General features: G+C 40.7%; 2 protein-coding genes across 8 annotated transcripts in view; both read left to right on the top strand.

Annotated features, from left to right (window-relative positions):
* The first annotated feature begins 22 nt into the window (after positions 1-22).
* On the top strand, positions 23-7925 carry RNF135 (ring finger protein 135). Its single transcript, XM_075044359.1, has 6 exons — positions 23-991; positions 1853-1939; positions 2489-2680; positions 3939-4098; positions 5418-5519; positions 6387-7925. Exons 1-6 carry the CDS (start codon positions 647-649, stop codon positions 6920-6922), a joined length of 1422 nt encoding a protein of 473 aa, XP_074900460.1. The 5' UTR covers positions 23-646; the 3' UTR covers positions 6923-7925.
* Positions 7926-8652: 727 nt separating this feature from the next.
* The window catches only part of RHOT1 (ras homolog family member T1), a 28123-nt gene continuing 17320 nt past the window's right edge, over positions 8653-19455 (top strand). For 6 of the 7 annotated variants that reach the window (XM_075044353.1, XM_075044357.1, XM_075044355.1 and 3 more), the window contains exons 1-8: positions 8653-8801; positions 13169-13227; positions 15478-15559; positions 16778-16821; positions 17616-17669; positions 18035-18087; positions 18634-18742; positions 19314-19415. In XM_075044353.1, coding sequence (XP_074900454.1) covers positions 8765-8801; positions 13169-13227; positions 15478-15559; positions 16778-16821; positions 17616-17669; positions 18035-18087; positions 18634-18742; positions 19314-19415 — 540 coding nt within the window. In that variant the 5' untranslated portion in view covers positions 8653-8764. Of the gene's footprint in view, positions 8802-13168; positions 13228-15477; positions 15560-16777; positions 16822-17615; positions 17670-18034; positions 18088-18117; positions 18231-18633; positions 18743-19313; positions 19416-19455 lie in introns of those variants that run through there. The other variant, XM_075044358.1, reaches the window with a different exon arrangement.

Raw genomic sequence — 19455 nt, 5'->3', positions numbered from 1 at the left:
AGATGAAATGAGTAACCCAGGATGACCTCAGAGGAGTTCAGTTCATCCAGTTGCCTAGATTTCACACGGATGGGGCTCTGCAAGCTGCCCTGTGCTGTGTTGCTTGCTCTCCCGGATGGGTCAGCGGACCAGCCCTGTCAGCAATTCTGATATGACTTGTTACAAAACCGGGAAATTCCCTGTGAAAATGAAATCACGCAGATAACAGCAACTTTTTCGGAGAGTTACCAGAAATCAAGGCCAGGTCATGGAGAGCTCCGTGTCACAGTTAATTTCTGCAGCCAACCCAAATCCTCGGATCCAAGTCGCCAGCAGAGGAAGAGCTGGGCCGGCACTGAGCGTTGTGGCTGGCGTGGGGACCTCCCCGGCTGAGCCGCCCCCGGGGAGCAGCGGGTCGCAGGCTCGGCGGTGGGGCACAGCCGGGTAGCCGGCCCCATCCCGGTACAGCGCAGCGGTCTCACGGAGCAAGTATATCGGAGGAGAGCCGTCCGGCTCCCCGTCTTCGCCCGTCCCGGCGCTCTCCCGGCTTTCCGGCACACGGCAGGAGCCTCTCGGGAGGAGGCGCCCGGGGGAAACGAAACTCCGCCGGCCGCGCCGCGCCGCTCCGCTCCGCTCCGCCCCGCCCCGGGCCGGGCCGTGCCGGGCCATGGCTGCCGCTGTGGACTTGAAGCGGCTCCTGGGCGCCGTGGACCTGAGCTGCGTTTGCTGCCTGCAGTACTTCACGGAGCCCGTGCGGCTCACGGGTTGCAGCCACAGCTTCTGCCGGCCCTGCATCGTCGAGTACTGCAAGGGGAGGCAGCGCGCCGGCTGCCCGCTCTGCCGGGAGGGCTTCGAGCTGAAGGACCTGCGGCCCAACCGGGAGCTGGCCGCTTTGGTGAGCTTAATCCTGCAGGAGGTGAAGGAAGAAGGGCTGGAAACACGGGGTGAACCGAAACCCTCCGGAGCTGTTGCCTGCAACGACCGGAGCTCGGCGGGGCGACCTGGGAAGCAGGTAGGGCCGGAGGCAGCGCGGGGCTCCCCCCCCGCGGCACCCCACCTCTCCCGGGACAGCCCGGGGCTCCCCCCCGCGGCATCCCTCTCCCGGGACAACTCTGGCCACAATTCTAAATACTTCACCAGGGTCACAAACGAACGTGGGGACGTGGCTAGGACTGAGTGAACTTTATCTTTCTTTTCGCTCCCCCCCTCCCCCTCCGGATACTTTGCATTTCCCATGCTAATATTAGCGTTGTCGTGACAATACCGTGTACGTTGAGCAGATAGGTTTAGCTAAAGCAGTGTTTGGGGTTCACTGGTGGTGTCTGATACATTGAGGACTGCATAGCCGAATTAGAAGAACTAATAGCTGTACACATTCAGCTGATGTACAATAGTAATAAGCGTTCTTTGTGCAGAGTGTTATTTATTGCACCAACATAGCGTTGGAGACTCCTGAAAGGACACATGACATTATTATACAGTGCTACAGCTCCACCCAGCTGAATGGCACAAAATGGGACTGGTTCATTATCTAGATCTCTGCTTAAAGTAACTCCCAGACTTGGAGGATATGAGAAAAATCTGTTGACCTTCATTATTTTCACACATATGTACCCAAAAAGTCTTCTTCAGTCTCAGTGGTCGACCAAAGAGCTGAAGCTCACAATTATGTTTGAACATGTAATTGATGACTGTTGCATGTTGACTTCATTCTGACTATTCCCACTCAGAATTGTCTTCCAGACCCCTTCTCAACCAGTCCAGTGCTTAACTATTGTCAGTGATGGAGGGATTTTTATTATCCTGCTGCTTAACCTAGTCATGCTTTCTTTGAGGGTTATATAGATAAATGGTCCAATGTGTTACTTTAAAGGAGGACGAGCTATGGGACATCTCCAAGCAACTAGAAATGACTATAGAGACCATCCATCTCTTGAGGGAAGATCTCAGTAAAACAAAGGTACACATTGTACATTCATTACCTGCAGTTATCTTCTGTTTCCGCTGCCACCTGGAGATGTGATTGACTCCAGTGTAGCCTTCCACTCCAGAGCAGGAATCTGCCTTTTTGTTTCCTTCTTTTGCTGTCACAACTCTGTTTTTATTGATGAGAATGAACTATGGCACCAGCTGTACTAACTCCTGTCTTGGCTGGCACAAAGGCTGCTGGAGTTGTGCATTGTTGCCTTTTTCTGTCTAACCCAGCAGTAGCCTGAATGTTTCTGGTACTCTTAGATGCAAAATACAAATCATAAAGAGGGAATATCGATCTTTGTTAGTTGTCGAGCAAAGATAAAATAGTCAAGAACCTTAACATGCCCAAAATCTCATTGCAGGTAATGCAGGATATATTGTCAAACGTCAAATATATTTTACTCCTTTCAATAAAGGTAGCTGTTTCTGGTCTGCAGGGGTCAGTCAAAGAGCATGTTAGGAAAGGGCAATAGATTCTCAAATTCCACACATCTTTTCTAACAACACAATGAGCTCCATGGTTTCTGCCTTTCAGGAATATACATCTCAGATCAAAAGCCAGATTACTAAAGATTTCTGTTGCATGAAGGAATATGTTGAAAGACAGGAGAGAAACACACTGACATTTATTGAACAAGAGCAAAAAGCAGCTCAACAGAAAATTGAAGAGACTATTCACCAGCTCTGTGTTGAAGTGGACAAGCTCACAGACATCCAAGCCGAAACAGTAAGTGATGAAATGAAGTGGCATCATATGAGTAGAAACTCTTAAGCTAACCATCTTGGATAGCTGAACACGTACAGAGCACTTCCAGGTCCCCACTGCACTATTCTTACTAGAGACAATGATACCAATCCACAGACATTGCTGTTACCAGGGAAAGTTTGGAGTGAGAAATTCAAAGGGGAAAAGTGTTAGAAAAGGCACAGGCTGGGGATGCAATTCAGAGCTAGATTTGTTCCAAGGACGTTGGTGAGCTGGAGTGAAGTGGGGACTGCTTTGCTTAAATCTGGTCCTGAGTCAAATCTAAGGTTAAGATAAGATCCTTTATTATCTTTTTATTTTCCAGAATATGTATATACACATATATATGCAAGTTAAAGAACTGACAAAGTTATTAAGTACTTTCTAACAACTTTCTTGGGGAAAATATGTCAAGGGCTCTCAAAAGAGGCAGTTAAAGCACTTTCAGTTCTGCAGAGCCCATTGTGATTTTGAAAACAACAATTCCAATGATGCAAATTAGCTAGCAGGAATTTGGAGTGGGGCTCACTGGGTGTGATGATGCCAGGAGGCAAAAGTGGACTTCCAGGGCCAAGGCACAGGGCCTACATAGGAATTCACCTCGTGTAACCATGTATTTATATCTGATCCAGAGTCCCGTTACAGGCAATGAAGAGAAACGGGTACTTTTAGAGCGTGAGTCATCTGGCCTACTTGAGACGCCTACCTGCAAACAAGATTATCAAGGCTTCAAAAGGCCTGTTTCTTTCCACAGACTATAAAGGCAGACTAAGAGAACAAGCTCAGATGTAGATTTCCACAATTTCTAAATTTAGGCAAATGATGCTTACCCTTTTGTGAGTATTTTATGCTAGATCCCATATTAATACATTGTAAAACTTTTGGTTTGCATTCTAGAACAAGAAGAAAGTTTAAAAAGAGAAAGTTTGTGTATACATGTGTATACTTAAGGAAATTGTAATATATATTAAAAACCAGTCCCATTCTTAGTTTTCTTGGGGAAAACAAATTCTTTTATTTTTTTTATTAAGAATAAACTATCCTTTCACGTTTTCTGTAAGATTTCAGATTAGTTCTCTCAGACAACTATCCTACAAAGGAAGCTCTCAATGCAGAGAGTAAGATTTTAGCGAGATCACTGCTATTTTTCCACTCTGGCTTTATAAAATCATCTGATATGCTAGATGAAATAACTGCTATTGTTTACATCTTGCCCTTCATTCTTTTATGTCATTATTAGAGTGACTTACCTGAGAGACATAGTTACAAAGGCTTACCTTCAACAAGGAATCAAATTACACTTCATGAGAAGCTTAATGTTGTCAAAAGTGCTGTAGAAGATCTTAAGAGAAAGATGGAAATTTTAATTTTGGAGAAATATTCTTGGAAGTTCCCACCAGGTGAGTTTTCCTTTTTTTGAAATCTCTTTTTTAGAGGGACTGTATCTAGCAGGGTCCTGCATGTGACCCCCTTCAACTCAGTCTCTTACATGGGGCGGGGGCGGGGGGTGGGTTGGACTGCTGTAATTTAGCACTACTTTGACCCCACAGTAAAGATCTGTATGAAAGAACCATTCTTACAAACAGGTAGGTCTGTAACTTTGGAAACAAAAAACTTCAGAGAAAACAGGTGTGCATGTGTGTGATTGTTATAAACCTCCATGCAGTTTGGGAGACAATATGATTACTTTATACTTTTTTCATGGGAGCCCAAAAGAAAAGAACTGACTGACATGCAGGCCAGTAATGGAGAATGAAATATAATCCATTTAAATATTTTTTTTCTAAATATAGAGTAATATAACAGGAAAGTCTTTGCTAAGAACAGACAGAAAATTCCCTCCCACCAAAAGCTGCATCAAAGCAAAGTTTTAGATCTGGTATGGCCTTTGCTATGGAGTTCTCCTCCTCCTAGCACTGTCTGTCTGCTGTAGAAAGATGACTGAGTGTTTTTGAGAGCGATTTAAGACCCACCTAAAGCCTCACAGCCACTGAGGGGCAATCCTCCCCTTCCCACCCTTTCCAATACTACCTGCCTTTTTCAACCACTGGTTCTCAAAACCCCCAGATACTTAATCATATTTTTATCTCAGGGTTTTTCTTATCGTGATCATTTCAGCAGTTGAGTTTACAGCTTTGCTCCACAATCATTTTTACTAGCAAAACCAAGGAATCAGTGGGCAGAGGTGTGGGGCAAGAACTTCTAAGGATGTCTTTCATGATGAAGGCAGTGTATTATGTAACCACATCAGGAAGTGTCTGCAAATGAGTCTTGTAAATATGTGCTACAATATCATAGAAAATTAGAAAGAGCCCTTAGAGCTGTAGGGCTGAATGTCAGGCTTTTTGGTCAGCAATTAGCGTAAAAAATTACTTTGTGCTTGTGAAATGCGTGTGCAAGTAACACAAGAAACACATGATACTCGGAAAAAAACAGAGAACACCATGAACACTTTTATGACAGAAACTGGTTTATCTGCATAGAAAGATCCAACTGCTTTACCCATCCAACTTTTCTGACTGCTCCATTCTGACCACACTTAGGGCAGTGGCGTACATTTTTGGATAAAAATGTTTGCCTACACATCCTTTGATAATTTATACAATCAAAAAAGCAACTCTGTTTTGTGCTTTAACTACTAGCTTCCTTTAGAAGCATAAACACTTCCTATTTACATTTTGAAGAAGTGCCTTAACACTTTGATTTTTTTCTTATTTAGTGCAACCTCCAGACTTGCATCAGGAGACGAGTGTCTGCTCATTATCTCCAGAGTCTGCAGCTAAAAATCCAGAACCAATGATTTCAAGCCAGTTTTCTCAGTGTAAGTATGCAAGCCAGCATGACTCTTCAATAACAATATTCAAGTGACTATGAGACTGTGGATTTGCTGAAGAAAACTGTACTTACAAACATCAGCAGGAGATCTGGCTCTTTACCTGAAGCATAGAAACACAATGAAGTTACCATGAATTAATCTGTTACTGCAGCATAATGCAATACTATACCTGACTGCATATGCAAGATAAAAAGGATAAGAAACCTGTTCCATGGAGGTATATAAGCTGTGTTGTAGCTTGTGCTGGCTGCAGGGTCTAAGTTGGTGTATGGGCAGTTGTTGCATCTTACTAATCTTTACTGTGTTAAGCCATAATGACTCCATTTGTTGTCTGAATTCTGCATCGTTTTTACAGAAATATTTTTACAGTCAACACACAGTACTACAGCTGTAGCTTAAAACACAAAACAAATGTTTTTGCTGATAAAATATGCAAGAACATGTCCCAGTGAGCAGATGACTGTGTAAGTTTTATTAAAGTAAGCATCCCATTTATTATTGGCAAAAGGGTAATTTTTTACTAACATTGTGGTTAGGAATAAGATCCATGCTGTAGGGTGCCAAGTACCTTCACCTTGCCACTGGGGTGCATGAGTCTGTCATGGATGTTTACACAATTGTGCCTGTTAAATGTTTCAGTACGCTCAGGGTACAGTTGTTAGTGTTTGGTTGAGGATTCTTGCTGATTCACAGGATTGAACTTCGATTAAGGTTTATTGTATGATCACAGGTTTTCACTTCTGTTCTTGAGTAGGGATGCACATCCACTGTTATTTAGGATGCAAGTAAATACTGAGGTGTTCTGCCTTCTTGTTGCCTACAGGTGAGAATATTTTCCTTTCTCTCTTCTAGGGGCAGATGATGTGACTTTTGATCTCACAAGAGTATATAAGCGCTTAGCAATCACAGCCCAGAACAGGAAAGTAATGGTTTCCAGCTACCCAACTGATTATGAACCATTGCCCAACAGATTCTGCATCAGCCAAGTGATGTGTTCGCAGAGCTTCTCTACTGGGTGCCACTACTGGGAAGTAATTACCAAGGACAGTGATGGATGGGCTGTTGGAGTTGCTCATGGAACAATTGGTAAAAGGGACAAATTAGGAAGAACAGAGCATTCCTGGTGTGTAGAATGGCTAGGTTCCAAAAAGCAGCTGTCAGCATGGCATAAAGATCAAGAGACATTGTTACATGAGGATAAACCATTGAAGGTTGGAGTTCTTCTGGAGCTACAAAAGAAGACTGTGTCATTTTACTCTATCACTGACAAAGCAATGCTTTTGCATACTTTTGAAATCAATACCTCAAATCCTCTTTACCCTGCTTTCTGGCTATATAGTCTAGAAAGAAATGGATCTTTAACTATAAATCATACGAACAGGAGATAAAGCCTGTTCAGAAAAGTGACAATTTTGCCTATGACTGCAGAACTTCTATACAAGCTTCAGGAATTCACCAAGGAGTATATAGCTACCCAGGCTTTCGTGGAAATGTTTGTCTGCTCTGCTTTTCTTCATGCTGTGCTCTGATCTAGCCATTCTTCATTAAAGCAATTCCAGTGTATGCTAAAGGTGGTAACCATCAGTGTGGGAGTGAGGTAGATTTCTTAAGCAGTTTTAAATAGTCCCAGGATATCCCTAGGAAGGAATGCACCAAGGAAGCTCTGAGGTTGGGGATAAGCCCTTCCCATGGACCTCATTTTCCTACATTGATCCAAAAAATTACAGGAGAACAGATGATGTCATTACATTCTGTCAAGTGAGCTTTCTTTAGAAATATCTGATTGAGTAAGGAACGCTCAGAGGGCAAGCATGTTACTGATCTCATGCATGAAAACCTTTCTCTTTAGAGTAGGTACTAAACTACAGGAAATAAGCTTTGTATTTGAGGACCTGACACTGCAGGGAGGTGTCCCAGAAGAACATCATCTCACTGGCACCGTATCTTGTTTTAGTCTTGCCTAGGTCAAAGGGTTGTCACTCCTGGTGGTGGTGTGACCACAGGGATGGTTTTGGAAGAGGATGTTTTCAAATGTGTTTGTACCAGCTAATAAATCATGCGGTCACTTTATTGCTCTTTTAAAGAGCCAGCGAACAGGCAATGTGTCATGGAGAGGACCATCTTTTCTTGCCTGAGGGAACAAGAGGTTCTACGAGTTTCCTTGCCAGCATACAGGCAATGTTTTGGCCATTGTTTGTTGCATCTTTCTAGCTGTAGGGAGGTCCCTGTTGCCTGTGAGGGGTGATGGGGCCAGAGCTGAGATCCTGCAAAACCTACTGACAGCTGAATTTCTGAGAGGACCACTGCTTCATGCAGACAAACTGAAAACAGAGTTCCCAAGAAGCAAAAGCTTTTTCAGGAAGACAGTGGCATTCCAGAATGACCAAAATAAGAAGTTTAATGTGAATAAAGCATGTGGGATTCAAACAGCTCATTTAGCCAAATGGAGCTCCATGGCTTTTAAAGTCATGGACAGAACTGCTGGTAATCTTCAAGGTTACTCTCCTTTGCTGTCACTGAACACTCTGAAAGCACTCTGGACTAAATGCACGTTTGTAAGATCCCAGAGGTGTGTGTATCAGCTTCTACAAGTCTGGGGGGTAGCGCTCTCCCAGTGTTGCCAACAGCGTAATGCGTAGCTAACGCCACTGCCTCTTGTCAGGACTGAGGTGTCCTTTCCTGGTCCCTCTGGAGAAGACCAGCAACAGCATGATGAACTCCCAGGGCACCTCTAACTTTCCACATACGCTTTTTTATGGTTTGGATCATAAATTACCACACAATGGAAAGGCGAGTGCGTTGTCTCGCTTCTGCACCACTGCAGCCAGCACCGTTTCATTACAGTACGTGAGATCTGCGTCGTGGCTCCTTAACGGCAGAAAACCGAGTTATCGTCCCGGGGCAGCCCGGAGCAGCGCTCCCCCTCACAGCGGGGCAGGGACCCGTTAACCCGGCGCTGGGCTCTGAGAGGGGCGGCCGCGCAAATCGCCTCAGGGTGGCGCGCGGCCTCGAGCGCCCCGCGCAGCCGCACGCAGGCGCGCGGGCCGCCTCTCCCCAAGTCTGTCCTTCGCGAGCCGCCGTACGCCGCCCGCTTCGCGGCGGGGAGGAGGCGGTGCGGGGTAAAGGGGGGGGGGGGTTCGCGGCGTGAGGGGATCCCAGGCCGCAGCGGCTCCGCTTCTCCCGCCGAGCCCCATGTGAGGCGCCCCGCGCCGGGGCCAGGGAGCGGGGCCATGAAGAAGGACGTGAGGATCCTGCTGGTGGGAGAACGTGAGTGCGGGAAGGGCCGGGTCGGCCCCGGGGCAGGGCGGGGGCCGAGGTTGTGGGGCAGGGCGGGGGCCGCTGGGGTGAGGGAGAGCTGCTGTCGCCATGCCGCCGGCTGTCAGATCGCCCTGGTGCTGCGGGGCCGGGGGGGGGGGGTCCCTTATCCCTGCCCGGGCTCCTTCGCCGAGGGGCGGTGAGCCCGGCCCAGGTCGTCCGGGCGAGAAGGGGAGTCCCGGCCCTGCGTGGGTGGCAGAGGTTGGGGTTGGTGCTCCGTGACCGCTCCGTGCTTGATTACAGCAGCGGGAGGGACGCGCCGGTGGGCCCGGGAGGCTGTGGGCGCGCTCGGCCGGGAGCTGCCGGCATCTCCCGTCCCTTCGGTGGGTACCGAGCTGGCGGCGTGCAAGTCGGTTTGCGGAGTTGGCGTGCTTCTTGGGCGTCCCTGGAGGTGAAACCGGGGTGAAATTCTTGCCCTGTATTTGGTCACGTCCCGTTTGAACTTTTTTTTTTTTTTTTTTTTTTTTGTGTGGAAACCAAACTTAAATCTATCTTATTTACTGAGTGTGAAGATCAGTGGCCAGATGTGCTCCAGGCGGTTATCAGTCGGGTGTTGCGGATTTGTTGCTAGGACAGGGCCAGGGAGTCCAGGTCCCTGCTTTTGCCATTAACTTACTGTATGACCTTGACTAAACTGCACGTACTTACATGCATGCGAAAGTTACGATGGGTCTGTGCTTTTTCATGTGTTTTTAAAATTATGTCCTTAAGTTCACACTTAGGTACCCAAATAAGTGGCTAGGCTTTCAAAGATACAGCTTCTTACTGATGTAAGTAGCAGCAAGGAGGTTCTGTTTTGTTAGTTTGTAAAAGTGCGCTTAAGTTCCTCACAAGAAAAGAATACAGAGTAATTACCAAGTGTTATTAGTAAAATTACTTAATTATACTAAGAATGTAGTACTACTAACAAAGCTTTCCTGAGAGTTGAGTACCTCATATATATTTATAGTACAGTTTATGCAGTTGTTTTATAGTGCAGGTTGGCTCTGTCTATACAGACTAGAAAGATCCTGTATGACTTCTTTAGAGAGGAATCTTCAGGGAGATGGTACTATGCAGAAAGAGTTAAATCATTAAGCTTGTATTTGGCTAGTTTTACAAGACTCAGTTTATTTAGAAATGTATTTGTGCATTTGAATACACAGTTGAATTTCTCTTCAGAATGTGTGCCTGATTTACCTTAGTTTCTTTGGTAGTGGTGTGTTCTGAACTGGCTGTGTACAGTAGTTTAAGTACAGGTATAACAGGTGCTTTGATTTGGCAGTTAGGTTTGCAGCATGTTCAACTGAAAATTTCAAAGATACAGGTCTCTTAAATATAGCAACCTATAGTACATGGCACACATCAGAGATTGTGAGCATCTTTATATTGAATTTCAGTTGGAATTGTAACAAACAGAAGAGAGAAATTTGTTTTACAAATCAGTAAAACTTGTCAGTTATACTGCTAGTACTGTTTTGTATACATGTCTTTATATATTAGTCTGAAACCACAAGTTAGTCGAGACTAATACTTGCTAGATGATAACAGTGGACCATCAGGTTCAGACTCTGAAATATCATATGAAGACCTTTTGTTGTAAGCCTGTTCTAAAACACAGCCTTTCATCCCCAGTGGTCTGCACTTTAGGTTTAAGGTTGTTTAGTGCTAGTATCCACAGTGCAAACATAAATTATTAATAACCAATAATTTTCAGAATATGTTCAGCATGTTGTTTTATGCAGCATGACCTAAAATACTTATATAGGAGGAAAAAGAAGAGTTGATTATCACGAAGTGCTGTGCTGTTTTCTTCATCCTAGTCAGCTGATATTGTTTAGGCTGTTATTTTTAAGACTATAAACAGAATTGGAAAGGCAAATGTTTGACCTAGATTCAAGCAAAATAAAAGAAAACTCTACACTTGAACTTACATATTTTCATAAAAAAACAACTCTAGAACACTTGGAAGCGTATCAGAGGCTTATAAAGACAGAACATCTTTACTAAATGGTAGTCCATAATCTTCTGGTTTCAGTCATATAAAATTAATGAAATGAGTTTCTATATCTGCAAAGCCAACATGTTTTGTCACTGTTTCAAATTAAAGCTGACTTAGATGCAAAATACGCTGCACTATTTTCAGTAATTACCTAATATCTTTATTTGCCTATCAGGAAGGTACTTATCTATGGAAATAGGAGAGCTTTTAAAGTTCTTTTAATTCTGTCAGGATGAAACTTAAGACATCATTTATGCAGGAGGACACCTGGCAGTGTAAATTATGGTTTTAGCTTGTATGACTGCCTTTGATGAAAACACAACCACATTGCCATTAAGAAACCTGCATCTTACTGCTCTCCAGCTAATACTACTGGGGAAGAATTTACAACTGTTCTCCCTAAGAAAAATAAAAGTCTTCCTCCCCAGGTGTTGGGGTTTAACCCCAGCCAGCAACTACGCACCACACAACTGCTTGCTCACTTCCTGCTCCCCCTGACCCCCTGCAGTGGGATGAGGGAGAGAATCAGGGGGAAAAAAAGTAAAACTCATGCATTGACATACAGACAGTTTAATAGGACAGAAAAAGGAAGGGAAAATTCTACTACTACTAATAGAATATACAAAACAAGTGATGCACAGTACAATTGCTCTCCACCTGCTGACTAATGCCCAGCCAATCCCTGAACTGTGGTGCCCCCAGTGAACTCCCCCCAGTTTATATACTGGGCATGATGTAATACGGTATGGAATACCCCTTTGGCTCGTTTGGGTCAGCTGTCCTGGCTGTGTCCCCTCCCAGTTCCATGTGCACTCCCAGCTTCTGCTGGCAGGGGAGTATGAGAAGCTGAAAAGTCCTTGACTTAGTATAAACGCTGCTTAGCAACAACTAAAACGTCGGTGTGTTATCAACATTATTCTCATCCTAAATCCAAAACACAGCACTATACCAGCTACTAAGAAGAAAATTAACTTTATTCCAACCTAAACTAGGATACCAGGATAATACTCTTTAACTTACCATGATAAAGGGAAGCTTTTATTTCCGGGTGTCAGAAGGCCCTTTGCTACCATAGCAAAAATAGACTTGGATAAGTTGAATGTACTTTGACTAGACCATCAGTTCAGTAATACCATTTTCTGCACAAAACCAATCAGTTGTACAATTTCATCTCTTCTTCCTCCCATAGTCAGAATTACCTACAATTAAATAGATAAGTGTAAATGCAGTGATCTCAACAAAACCACTTCTGTCAGTTGGTAACATTATATATTGTTTTCAGTAGGAACAGTGATACAGGGTCTGACTGACTGCGAGCAATGTCCTGGTTGATAAAACATGCATGCTAGCGAAGATGCTATACATCCAGGATGAAATAGGTTTTTGCTTGAATTGAGGGCTGTCAGAAATATACAATTCCTGATAATATTTGAATCTGAATATTTTGGGTTTTAAGAAAAGTCTCACAAACAAATAAAGCAGTAATAGTCTTTCAAGGCTTTCAAAGGAACAGAAAGTTGACAGATGACAGGGTTTTAGAGAGAGGGGAACCCTGAGAAAACTTACCAACTCTTAATTTTAAATGGTCACATTAAAGATTCTCAAAACCAAGAAATCAAACTGTGATATCGGAAGTCTGAACTTTGCAGGTAAACTGAGTCATGTATTTGGTTGAATAGAGTTGAATATTGAAGCAGAGATTATATTCTTCTTTTTGGGTTAAGAAAACTGTGACTTTAGAAGGGTTGGTCGTTTCATTGTTTTTCACTTTTTGTTGGGGGCAGCTCATTTGTATCAAGGAGATTATGCTCTTGCACTTGCAAAGTAGTCAAATTAGTTTGTGGAGATTCTGTCCATTGATGATAGAGCCATGTCTTCTTGTCCAGCTCTTGTCCTTGGTAGTTTAGGACTGAAGTGCAACCATCGTATCAAGAATACTATAAAAATAGTTAATTCCTAAATTCCTTTGTGTGTGTGCTTAGTTTGTTTTTATTTATTAAGGTGTATTAAAGCATTTCCAGTTTGGTTTGAATTTTTGTTGTTTAAGTGTTCTATATTAAGGTTAAAACCTGCTAATTCTTTTGTGTGAGACAGAACAGGATTTGATTCCCTTCTGGATGAAATGCAGAAGTGTAAAATGGATCCTAAGGTTTTACAATAAAAGAATTACGAGAGAACTGCTGTCATCCATACGTACTATGTTTAAACAACAGATAAAAAGCTTTTAACATGGTCAGTTGGAAAATGTTTTTAAAATACTTCCTGTTTTAAGATGGGATGCAACTATTGAGTGTAACAAAACCAAATTATCTAATCTCTGTTTTTAATGCTTTTGCAGCCAGAGTTGGGAAGACATCACTAATTATGTCTCTTGTCAGTGAAGAATTTCCAGAAGAGGTAGAGCATCCTTATTTGTTTTTTAAGTTTTATTTCTATCCTGTTGTATAATTTTTTTCAAAGAGTAAGTTAATAGGTTCTGCTTTAAAATAATGTTTCCTATTTAGAAAAAAAATAAAGTCTAAAACTGCATTAATGACTTCTGGAAGAGTGATGTAGATTGGTTTAAATATATCTCTGTGTGAAGATTAGGAATTTAAATTCTATCTAAGTTCCTTTCTTTTTCACATGGTTAACTAAACTAATTCTTTGATATCTGAGGAATGTTAGGGTTTTTAAGCAGTTGAAGCTGGTCATAACTGGCAGCAGATTTAAACATTAGAGACTCATAAATGGAAAAGTGCTGAAAAAGGCAAGACACTCAATTTTTTTTTTGAGTGTTGTGTTTGAAGAGCAAGTAGATTGCAAAACGGATGAGGAATTAAAGTCACATTGTATAGCTTATACTTAGCCATTTTTTGTAACTAAGCGAGGCATTGCCTTTACTTCTATTTTTGAAGAGTGTTTTACTGACTCTTTTGAAGTAAAAAAACGCCGAAAACTCTTACTGCTTTCTTCCAGAATAAAAGCAAAGCTACTTCTACATTTTATTCCTTTTAAAAAGCAGCACATAGTTCTCTTTATACAGTAAAAAGAACTGCAGTTGCTGCAAATAGTTAAGGTTTTTACATATAAACATGAATGTTTATTTCTTCTGATCACAAGTCTTAAAATAGACATCATGTGCTGCTCTTTGAATCTACACTGCGCTGTGTTTAATGCAAATCAGTAGGTTACCACAGTTCATGAGTCAAGATTAGATTGTTAACATAATTGAATTTAGTTCCCAACCTTGCAGGTAAAAATGAGCTCCAGTTTCTGTTTGTTCTTAAACTGCTCAGGGACCCATTCCTTTGGCAGGTTGTTTGTTGATGTATTTAATGAATTGTAGGCCTCTATTCAATTCTCAGCTTCTTCCTGCAGTATAATCTAGAATATTTCTCTAAATTCATGTTGAGAGAAAAAGCATCATTTATATATTACACAAAATCTGCCTGAAATTACAGAAATAACTTAAAAAAAATACTGCATCCTATATAAACTGCTGAAAGAGACACATACAATTCCTACAGGCCAGTCATGCAGATCAGAGCTATACGGTTGTGCGTAACAGACATTTCACAGACTTTGAAATAGTGTTTAATATACTGGGTATTATCCGTAATCATTCTTGATGAAGATGTAAGTAGAGCCTGAAGCTCTACAAAGAGCCATTCTTCTGGTGACTGGCTTTTTTTTTTTTTTTTTTTCTTTTTTTTATTAAAAGAAAACAAAAGTATCATGGAAGTTCAGTGTCAGCAGGTAAAAGGCAATAAATAGCTGTGCATGAAGTTTTCATTAAAATTAGGTTTAAGTTGATTCTTCCTGAATATGGATTAGTGGTCTCTGGAAAAAAGGGCCAGCAATCATAGCTAGTTTACAGCATTTTGCAGAACACACCTTTTATTAGTATCATGTTTTGCTTTGCAGGTTTTTCTGAACTTAATGTTTAGCACTCTGTCAGAAGCAAGGAAGTTGTCAGGTTATGATTGTGTAAAAATTGAGACTTGTATTTTGTCTGTCGTGCTTGTTTGCCATATCTTGAATATTTTATTACTTTTTTTAACAACTCATGCGCTGTTTGCAGGGATAGTTCTTACATTATTTTCAGTGGCAGTGGGATCAGGATATCTTGTGCAAAAATTTAAGAAGTTTAAACATAGATTAAACAGTATTTAATTTGTCAATAATGGCATGCTAACTCTGATGTTATTCTCCTGCTAAAGAATGTGTAGCCCTTTGAAGTAATTGGCTGAATTTGATAACCCCTGAAATTTTAGAACTTTTATTTATATGACATTTTCGTTTAAAGTAAATTGCAATTCAAGTTTTGTTTATGGTTTTCACTGTTGTAGTAGTTCTGTATATGTGGTTGGATATAGTGGACTTGAATTTTATAGAAGCATTCATTGAATCCCTTAACAATATTGCTTTCTTGCAAAGCATGCAGGAAGTTCCCTATTCAGTAAGTAGACTAATAAAGAATGAGAAAGTAGCAGTGACTTTCAGGACATTGCAAAAAAAAAAAACCCAAAAGTACTTGAACTACTAATAAGTTGTTCTATTCAAAGCTAATTGGCAGGTGTACTGCAGTATACAACTCTTTTTGACCATGTGGATTTTCTAGATTATCTTTAAAGGATTCTTCTTGCTGTTTCTTTACAACGCAAGGTTCCACCACGAGCTGAAGAAATCACCATTCCAGCTGATGTCACCCCTGAAAGAGTGCCAACCCACATAGTGGATTATTCAGGTAAGGACTACATAATACCATTATGGTTTGACTGATTTGGTATGGAATTGTTTATCTAATTCAATAGCCTCTTTAACAGTCATACAGGTATGGACCAAAGCTGCATGTAGGAAAACACTAGATTAAAGTAGAACCTCATCGGATGAAACGAAATCAGATGATGATGGCTGGTCCTACTAATTCAAAGCCTAACATTAACGCCTGTAGGTACTTCCATGAAAGACAGCTGTAGCAATATTCCAGTGAAGTTATTGTTCTTTGTGTTACAGACATATTTACAGGTTGAAACAAAAGTGGGTACTTTCATGGAATTCAAAACTATTTTTCTTTCTTTTGGTGAAGAATTTACTAAGATGCGGGAGACTTCACATACCTTATATTCTATGTCTTTCTGTATTTCTAAGTTTGGACACCTTATCCTTTTGTGTTAGTTTCAGATTTTGTATTTTTCTTTTTTGATATATTCTAATCTCCTTGACTTTACTGAATAGATAAATAGGCTCAGTATCAAGGCTCATGTGCTATCATAAATATATGGAACTGTTGCACAGCTAGAAAAATCTTTCTGCCATTTATAATGGAAGCTAAGAATTAGGCCATGTTAGCAGATACCTTCCTGTCTTCTCTCTTCCACCACTGCTGAGGAAATATATTTGGTATGTTTACCTGTTTGAAACAAAGAAATAATGGGGGTGGGGGGGTGTTGGACTTGGGCTTAAATTTATGTGGAGTGAATTTTTCTTTCTGTTGGATGAAATGTTTCATAGATTCGGTTAACAGAAGCTTGGTCTCACTGAAAAAAAAATTGACACTGCAATAAAAGTAACACATGCCATATTCTGCTGTAAAAGTTTACATTATAGAAGAATGTTGCTACTTACTGCCCCAGGAAGGGTCTGTTGATAAATGTAGCCGGATGCAAACTCTGACTTATTCCAGAGAGAATCTGTCTACAAATGTAATTATTCCTCTTTAAAATAGCTGCTAAAAAATTTGTGTGCAACAGACCGTTTCTGTCTTGTGAGTTAATGGATCAATTTCATCATTGTTACAGTAGAAGCACTCTAGTGCACTTTATAAAAAGATGTTTAAATAACAAGAGCTTTCACAAGGCTGTCTTATGAGCTTTGTGAAATACCCTAGTTCAGTTTCCTAACTTTTCAGTTTTGTTTGCAAAAATGTTTAGTATTAATGGATGGCTTATTCTGTTGACTGCAGAAGCAGAGCAAAGTGATGAGCAGCTTTATCATGAAATATCACAGGTAAGTATATTTTAGTGTACTAGAAAACAGTTCTGCCTTCGGAGAAATCTGTCCTTTTAAGTTCTCTGCATTAGATGGGCTTCAGTTTAAATTGAAGAAAAAAACCTTCTCTTGCTTTTTATTGCTTGGCATTTAATTTTGTTTTGTTTTGTGCCCTGTGCTATAGTAAACCTTCCTCTATTTAAGAAAAGTAGGTACTGCCACTGTGTTGGTGAATTGAGCTTAAGCTTTATCCTTCCAAGTGAAAGGACGATATATCTTTTAATCAGTGGCCAAGGGACTGACAGTTTTTGTAAAGAAATAACGCTACCCTGGAAAGATCCGTTTCGGTTCTTTCTGTCATGTTGTACTATTGCATTTATGAATAGCAGGGGATTCTTGGTAATTTTATAATTCTTTCTGTTTCCTATTTTCAGTTCTTTCTGAGCACCTTTGTGCATTTTCTGTACAGTCCGTCATGGTGTTGTGTTCCATTTCTGGCTTTTAGTTTGGTACTTGAGTGGAGGCTGCAAATTATGATTCTTTAGTTTAGATTTCTTGGTTACATAGGTCTCTGCAGGCATAAACTGTGAACGTCACACTGCAGGACGTGCTTTTTGGCACTTCTCAACATATAAATTATTTGGTTTAAGCTGTCGTTCAGGCTACAGATAGCTTAAGTCAGGGACACAGTTTTTGACCAACGGTGGAACTGTTCTTACTCTGATGTTGTTGCATGTGGTTCTTAATTGTCTGTGTTGCTCTAGAGACTCTAAACAGTGGAATCCCATGCCTTTCTTTTCTTTTCATTTTAGGCAAATGTGATTTGTATAGTATATGCTGTTAATAACAAGAATTCTATTGATAAGGTATGGTAACCCATTTTATCCAGTTATTGCTTGAAATGTTACTTGTGCACTGTTACTTGTTGGCAAGCTGAAAATGGCAAGACATTCAAAATGCATAAGATGGTGTTTGAGCTCAAGTTGTTAAGAGAACGTACAGATGTATTATTGCTTCTGGTCCATTTCAACATCTGAGTTTTCAGTCGTTTCAGTCATCTTTGAAAGTTTCTCATTAATCAACTCCAGTTTTCATTTGTTTCCTCCTTTGTGGGTAAATATGTGCCTTCTTGGGAAAGAAGCAGTAGCAGTTATAGTCGAACTTGTGCACAGTTCAGTCACATTAAATTTGAAAATGTATTTTTCATGTTTGTTTTTTAAACCCACTTTAGGTAACAAGTCGATGGATTCCTCTCATCAATGAAAGGACAGACAAAGATAGCAGGTGCATAAGTAAAGATGAGAAGTGTGAATTAGGCTGCACATCGATGGGTGTCAATGGCCAGTATTGAGGATGTTAATTGTATAAGAAAATCAAATTCTAAACTTAAAGTTTATATAAGAAGTCCAAGCAACAAGAGATTTAAAGTATGTAGGTCTGTTACATATGCCAGCAATGCTATTTATTTTGAATTTCATGGGCAGCTTTTACCAGGTGTGTTTAAATTTGTTATGGTATAACTAGTTTTGGCTACATGGTCTGTATAGCTTTTCTACTGATGCTGGTTTTGTATAATAATAATATGATTAGTTACTTTTGTGTTTAACTGTGGGTTTTGTAGTATCAACAAGAAATACATTTCTATCTAAGTGTGTATCAAAACAATTTACTTAAAACTGCTATTGTTTAGTTTTGCCTATAGACTGCCAGTGATATTTAGTTACATCATGAAAATAATATAATGGCTTCTGGTGGGAGGTAGAATGCTAAGTTAAGATAGATCTTTTTATCCCTGTGTCTTTAAAGCTCTTAACCTTTTTTTGTTTTCAGGCTGCCTCTTATATTAGTTGGAAACAAGTCTGATCTAGTGGAATATAGCAGTATGGAAACTATCCTTCCCATTATGAATCAATATACAGAGATAGAAACTTGCGTAGAGGTATGCAAGATTTCTGAAGTTAGAATGAGTAACAAAAAATACATTCTTGCCAAGCATGTGTGGCAACTTTTTAATAGACAAGGTGATTTTTTTGTTCTTGTTGTTCAAAATAAAATATTTCAAATATAAGTAATTATCATGGTGAGTTTATATGTTATTTTTCCTTAGAGAAGATTACACTGTTGTATAATCAAATGTTACTGTCAAGTTCTTCTAACATTTAGAGCCTCCTCACATCCTTGCCTTTAGCAAGTGTTTTAAATGTAAGTCAGACAGATGTCTGCAAAATATTAAAAATTGAATTAATATGTGTGGGTATGCCTCCCCCCCCCCGCCCCGAGTAGATACAACTTTTTGATTTCTCTGTTCTTGGTATGACAGCAAATTGTAGTGAGACCTCCTTTATTTATTACTGAACAGGTACAGGGGCTAGGTGTCTTTTTTTTCCAGAACAGCACTGTACCCACAAGAGGGGGCTAGATCATTAAAAGTTTGATGCTTGCTTAAATTTCAGAAGAAAACACCAAATAATCAAGAAACTAGCTAATCCATATAAGGATTTCTCTTTCAGTGTTCAGCCAAAAACTTGAAGAATATATCTGAGCTATTTTATTATGCGCAGAAAGCTGTTCTACATCCTACAGGTCCTCTTTATTGCCCAGAGGAGAAAGAGGTATTTATAAGTAGATTCTAAGAACAAATAATATGGGGGG

This window comes from Buteo buteo, chromosome 13 (assembly GCF_964188355.1).
Source record: "Buteo buteo chromosome 13, bButBut1.hap1.1, whole genome shotgun sequence".
NCBI lineage: Eukaryota > Metazoa > Chordata > Aves > Accipitriformes > Accipitridae > Buteo > Buteo buteo.
The sequence above is the reverse complement of the archived record's forward strand: the minus strand, read 5'-3'. Positions and strand labels throughout refer to the sequence as shown.